At 54.8% G+C, this 6,647-nt stretch overlaps 1 protein-coding gene across 2 annotated transcripts in view; it reads left to right on the top strand.

Annotated features, from left to right (window-relative positions):
- The window catches only part of CCR7 (C-C motif chemokine receptor 7), a 12,524-nt gene extending 6,418 nt beyond the window's left edge, over positions 1-6,106 (top strand). For both annotated transcript variants that reach the window (XM_027905920.1, XM_027905918.1), the window contains exons 2-3: positions 3,249-3,298; positions 4,569-6,106. In XM_027905920.1, coding sequence (XP_027761721.1) covers positions 4,629-5,633 — 1,005 coding nt within the window. In that variant the 5' untranslated portion in view covers positions 3,249-3,298; positions 4,569-4,628 and the 3' untranslated portion in view covers positions 5,634-6,106. The remainder of the gene's footprint in view (positions 1-3,248; positions 3,299-4,568) is intronic.
- Positions 6,107-6,647: the final 541 nt, after the last annotated feature.

Raw genomic sequence — 6,647 nt, 5'->3', positions numbered from 1 at the left:
GCCAGTTGAGAGGAGGGGAAGGCACAGAGCTGTTAACTGCCAGTAGCCATTAGATCACTTGAGAATGATTAACTTTTCTCAGAAATACCTGCTTCTTCCCCCAAAAGCCTCTGTGCTGCTGGTGAAGAGGCGCCAGAAACTGGTACAAGTACGAAGATGCAGAGAGTGAGTTACTCCCTGCCTACACGTGTGCTGAGCTGCAACTTTTGCTTTGCAGTTCCAGACGACCAGAACACGTTCTTTCACCACGAGGGTTTGGCCAGGGCAGGTTTGCTCAGCTTTGCCAGTGGTCCCTAAAGCATTTCCAACCTCTCATCCATCCCTGAGCAGCGGCTGCTCCCCCAGTGTGAGCCAGACCTGTTGTGGGCTGCCCTGGTCCTTTGTCCAGCCTGGTTTAACCACCCTCAGGGTCATGTCTCTGCTCCTCTCTCCTCCTCGGGGCAAATGTCCTGCTTCCAAATATTTCTCACTGTCAGAAGCTTTCCCAGGTGTACCTGGGGGGGGATTCACTGTCCCTGCAGCTGCTCCTACCTCACTTACAACTAGCTGCTGATGCTGAGGCAGATTCAGATAAACTGAGTGGGATTTCCCACCCTGAGTGGGATTTTCACAGCACAGCCCAGGACACCTGAACCATGATTTAAAAACATCTCTTTCTTTCCCTTTGCTATTGAGGGATCCTGAGCAGCTCACCAGGTGTCAGGAGATGAATCCCATCCCTTCGGGCTTAATCTAAGGAGGAAGATTGTCAAAACTGATGGGTTGCCATCCCCTGCCATCAACAGATCCCTTACCCTCCTTCATTCCCGGGGAGCAATTCCCCTTTCCACCTGTTCCCAGGTCCTGCAGGACAGGGACAGCAGCAAACCAGCACCTCCCAGGCTGAGGGACGTGGGGACTGGCACGGGGCTTTAGGGCCGGGCTGACTCATTTGCTGTGGTGGGGTTTTGGTGTATTTTTATAAACAAGGTTTCGAGTGCAACTGATTCTGGGGATTTTGGGGAGGTTTTTTGTTGTGTTTTTTTTCCCTTAATATTTTGAGGAACAAAACTTCAAGAACTTTAAGAAAATACCCAGAGCAAGCCAACTGCCACGGGGTGTGAAAAAAAAAAAAAGAAAGAAAAAGTAAGGAAATGTACCTAAACTGGCTGATGAACTGCAGAGCACAGCTCGTGCCTTCTCATTTGCTTCTGCCCAGTGCCCCAGTCCCCAAAGAGAACTGAGGGGACACCCAGGTTCTGCCCAGTCCCACTGAAACCAGTGGCACAGACGAGCTCGAACTGGTGTGGGAGGAGCAGAAGGTTGAAGGGCTTGAACCTTTGCAAACGTGTAACCCGAGGTGGGGGCACAGCAAGAGTGGGGAGAGACAGCACGGGCTCCCTTCATATTGAAAAGTCATTTGACATTTAAGACACTTGAAACAGCAACTGAGAGGGGGAGGGAAAGCTGTGATGATCTTCAGAGGAATGAGCTGTTCCAGGAGTTGGTTGAGCCACGTTTTCGGTCCTGTTTTGTTAGACCTTCACCAAGTGATGAGAAAACAGAACACAGCGGAGCAGAGCAGCCCTCCCCAGGGCTGGGCACTGCCACTGGTCAGGTTAAGCCAGGGCTGGGCCTGGGGCTTGCAAACCAAGCCACGGGGAGCAGCTGGTGGGGTCGGGTTTGGGTCGGTGCTTTCCTCCCTGGAGTGAGAGGATGGTTCTCCTCTGCCTCCTTTCATCCAAATTGCATTTGGGGCCTCAGCCCCTGCCTGGTGGGGCTGAGCTGGGCCAGCACAGGTTATCACCCACCTGCAGGGAGTGATCATCCATCCACAGGCAGCCACAGCACCAATCCCAGGAGTCCCCGAGGAACCAGGCTATGCAGGAGGAGCAACAGAAGAATAAAGACTCCCATGGCCAGGTTTTTGCAGAGATTGGGGACCTTGTGCTTGTGTCCCAGGCAGGGAGGGCAGCTACAGTCTGGGCTTGCTTAAATCACCCAGCAGGTCCCAGTCCGTGGGCCTTGGGGTGTATTTCTCGTGTCATGTGCAAAGGTCAGAGCAGCAGCTCGAAGGGGTGATGACCACACCAGGCTGTTACACAGGCCTGGGGATGAGCAGCATGAGTTTTCACACGTGGCCGAGGATCTCTCACCCACACATCACCCTCATGTATAAACAAACATCCCCACTCCAGACACCTGAGTAGCTCTGCCTGTTATTAGTGATGCCGTTGCATGTGATTTAACGTGGGGACATGGTGCAATGGGTGCAGTTACCTGAAGCAGTGAAAGTTCAACATCCTGGTCTGGTGCAACACCTGAGCAGGACCCTGACAGAGCAGGATAGGGCACAAAGGAGCTCTGAAACAGGGCAGAGCCGTGTCCAGCAGACACTGAGCACGAGAGGGGCACAGGGATCAGTCACATTCATGAACAACTAGGCCATGAGGAGCAAGGCAGAGCTCCTAGAAGGAGCAGGCAACTGAAAACCAAAGTCATCTCCTTGCTCAGTGCTCCCAGAGCAGATATCCCCCGAGGCAGATGTTGGTACGAGCTTTAAATAGAGCGAGGAGAAAGCTCTCCCTGGCCCCTGCCCTGCAAACCACAGCAGGAAGAGCTGCTCGGCTGAGATTGCTCTCACCACCATCACACCTGGCTCTGAACTCAGTTTTTCCTCCCAGCTGTCAGTGTCCTGTTAATCTCCACATCCCAAGGCAGCAGAAGCCGACCCTGACATTTAGAGAGGAGCAATAAATTTCAGGCAGTTCCAGTTCCGTCTGTCCCGGGGGGGAGGCTGGCACTGCATGGGCACAGCTGGGCTGGATTTATGGCCCTCACAGCTGGCTGTTTTTGGGGGGGTTGAGCTGCCCAGGCACAGGGGGACAGGCTGCCTGCAGGGAAAAGTAATGGCTGAAATCAAAATGGGTGGGCTGTGCACATGTCCTCAGCTCTCAGCCTTCACTGAACAGGGCTCTGAGCAACCCAGTCTGATTGAAGACATCCCTGCTCACTGCAGGGGGTTGGACTGAATGACCCTTAAAGGTCTCTTCCAACCCAAACTGCTCTCTGGTTCTGTGAAGCCAGAGGGACCAGAATGCTGAGAATTCATCCGTGCTCTGACAGTAACCTGCATGACCCTGGGTTATCCTTGTTGGCATCTTCACCAGGTTTTGATTTCCCCAGCTCTGGGGGCTCTGCTTTTTCAAAGTGAGAACCACGTGGAAAGCCCCACTCAGCCACTAACACAGCGTCCCCTTCTTTCCTAGGCAAGCAGCTAAAGGTCACCCTTGTTTTCAGCCTGCCGCTCGTTTTTCAGGTAAGATGTTTTTAACAACATTTTGAAGTCCAACTGCTCTGTGTTGTGGCTAAAGAGAGATCTCAAAAACTCAGAGCAGCCACCCACAGCCCCAGAGGTGTGTGGGGACAGGGCTGCTCACCCCAGGATCCAGCCGTGGGAGGTGGGAGGTGAGAGCAGAGCCCCGCTACAGAAACACAAACAGGAGTTTGTGTTTTTCAAACGGCCGTGGCTGTGGGAGTCCCCTGCCAGCCCCAAAATGAGCATCTCCAGGGCAGACAGCAGCACCCTGTGCTGATGGTGGGGAGCACCCAGTTCCCTGCTCCCTGCAAATCTCTGGTCAGGGCGCCAGGCTCCGACCAAGGGCTGTGCTGGAGAGGGATGTGCCCGAGGAGGAAGAATCCAACACCTTCCTCAGCTCATTCCTGCTCAGAGTCACCCTGGCGTGGAAGGAGAACCCCAAGCACGGAGCTGTGCCATGACCTGCTCCCAGACTGGGGCCTGGCCCTGGTGCCTGCAGTGCCAGGCAGTGCCAGCCACCCCTGACCTGTGGGGCTCCTCGAGGCTCAGGCAGAGCCGAGCAGCCCGTTCTTTTCCCTTTCACTGCTGGCAGCCTGGCAGGATGTGGTGAAACCAAAACTGTCGAGATGGCGAGCACAGAGATGCTGGTGATAACGGGGAGCGGGGAGGGAGTATCCAGGGGAAACCTTTCATCTCTGTGCGATGGGGAGAAGGTTCTGGAGACTAATAAGTCACAGAAAGCAGGGCAGAGATACCACAGGCTCCCTCTGCCCCACAGGTTAGGGCAGCGTAGGAAGATGAAATGAGAATAATCAGAACTGAAATCGGGCCTGAATGAGACGCCGGCACCGCGTCCGTGCCGGCACGGAGCAGCTTCCTGCTGCACTCACTGCGTTTCCTCACCGTCCCACTGCCACCTCCCTCCATTTTTTGATTTAGCTGAGGGATATTTTATTTCTCACATTTTGGCCCTCCAGCCGGCTGTGCACACACACAGCTGGAGGTGGGCCCTGGAACAGTCTGGAAAGCTGCCACACGTCTGAGGGTTTTGCAGGTGCTACTTTGGCTGAGCACTAAACGCTTCTGGTGGAATTCCCACTTGGAGCCCCCCAAAAAGCCCCAGACCCCACATACCTGTGGGAAACGTTTTCAGCCACGTGGTCAGGCCAGCTCTGTTTGTGATGCTGGCACGAACCAGCCCTTGGGAACTCCCTGGGACTTCTCTCCAGGCTCCCTTCCCCACACACTCTTCTCTTCTTTCCCGTTCCAGTTCTGTGCCGGGGACAACGTCACCGATGACTACGACTCCAACACCACCATCGACTACAGCATGTTCGAGACCCTGTGCGAGAAGAAGGAAGTGCGTTCGTTCCGCGCCGCCTTCCTCCCGGCCATGTACAGCCTCATCTGCTTCACGGGGCTGCTGGGCAACGGGCTGGTGATGCTCACCTACATCTACTTCAAGAGGCTGAAGACCATGACGGACATCTACCTGCTGAACCTGGCCCTGGCAGACATCCTCTTCCTGCTGACCCTGCCCTTCTGGGCCACGAGCGCGGCCACGCACTGGCTTTTCGGGAAGTTCGCCTGCAAGGCCGTTTACTGCATCTGCAAAATGAGCTTCTTCAGCGGGATGCTGCTCCTGCTGTCCATCAGCATTGACAGGTACTTCGCCATCGTCCAGGCGGCCTCGGCCCACCGCCTGCGGCCCCGCATGATATTCATCAGCAAGGTGACCTGCGTCATCATCTGGCTCCTGGCCTTCATCCTCTCCATCCCCGAGCTGGTTCACAGCGGTGTGAACAGCTCGGGGGCCAGCCCCCGTTGTTCCATCATCGCTCACGACCTGCAGACCTTCAACACCGGCATCAAAGTGTCGCAAATGGTGTTCGGCTTCTTGATCCCCCTCCTGGTCATGTCCTTCTGCTACCTCGTCATCATCAGAACGCTACTCCAGGCCCGCAACTTCGAGAAGAACAAAGCCATCAAGGTCATCATCGCCGTGGTCATCGTCTTCGTCGTCTTCCAGCTGCCCTACAACGGTGTCATGCTGGCCAAGACCATCTCGGCCTTCAACCAGACCAGCTCGTGCGAGGAGAGCAAGAAGCTGGACGTGGCGGACGACGTGACCTATACCCTGGCGTGCTTCCGATGCTGCCTCAACCCCTTCCTCTACGCCTTCATCGGCGTCAAATTCCGCACCGACCTCTTCAAGCTGCTGAAGGAGCTGGGCTGCCTGAGCCAGGAGCGCCTCTGGCAGCTCACCAGCTGCCGCGATAGCAAGAGAATCTCCTTCGCCATGGAGACTGACACAACCACCACCTTCTCGCCGTGAGCCGAGCCCCAGGCACGCCTGGGCCGAGCTGGAACGGTTCTGAACACTCCTGAACTCCCGGCAGAGCAGAGCCTGCCAAACTGCAGGGGAAGGCAAGAGGAGAACCCAGGAGCTTCCCCCCTGGGGAGAGACTCCAATAGATTTGTCACTAACAGAAAAGCGAGGGAGAGGTGGTGAGTGTGCAGTTTGTCCTGCCACATCACCTTTAGTTCAGCCTTTCCCAGCCAAAATCAGAAATGCCCAAAATAGAACATTTCCCCCTAAAAGCAGTAAATACCCAGAGAAACAGACACTGGCGCAGCAGAAAGGTTTGGTTTAGAGCTGAGCTTCCAGGAGCATCACCCTTGCTTTGGATGTTACTTTTAACAAGACAACCTGTTGCTCTGCAGTCCTACAGAAATGCCCCTTGCACTGAGTCAGTCCAAGACAAACCAGCACCCACAGCCTTGGGCTCACGCTCAATCCAACACAACACCAGCAACAGGACTCTGCTCTGCCTTCCCCCATCAGAAGCCAGCAAGGTCTATAACTAATAACAAATCCACACAAATTATAGCCATAATTTTGATTACTCTGCGTAACATTGCAGCCACTCATAGGTTTGTCAGGAAAAGTACAAATTCCACTTCACTTCTGCCCCTATCCTGTTTTCTGTGCTACCACCTGCTGACTTCAAGAGCTAAAAACATTGAAGGTGGGTTTTCCCCTCCCCTCCCAACCAACGTGTCCTTCCAGCAGGACTTCAGCTGGGAGTCAACTTCAGCCTTTGAAGTCAGATCTGTGTTTCACTCATAAGCTACTGGGGCGTGTTTTTGCCTCGGTGCTGTCGGCACCAACTGAGACGCCGCTCACCGGGGTTTGATCTAAACTCGAAGGACAGTCGTGTGTGGAAAATCCCTGCCAGGGCCACGGCAGCTGAACAGCAGATTGCCATGGAAAGCCTGTCAGGGGAAGCCAGGCCCTGGGAGAGCCCAGGCTGTAATTCCAGCTGGCGCTTTTACGGGAAGAGCGAAG

The sequence above is a fragment of the Empidonax traillii genome, unplaced genomic scaffold, assembly GCF_003031625.1.
Source record: "Empidonax traillii isolate 1590-97213 ecotype Southwest subspecies unplaced genomic scaffold, ASM303162v1 scaffold1222:size288430, whole genome shotgun sequence".
Classification (NCBI taxonomy): domain Eukaryota; kingdom Metazoa; phylum Chordata; class Aves; order Passeriformes; family Tyrannidae; genus Empidonax; species Empidonax traillii.
This window is presented reverse-complemented; position numbering and strand designations above follow the sequence as displayed.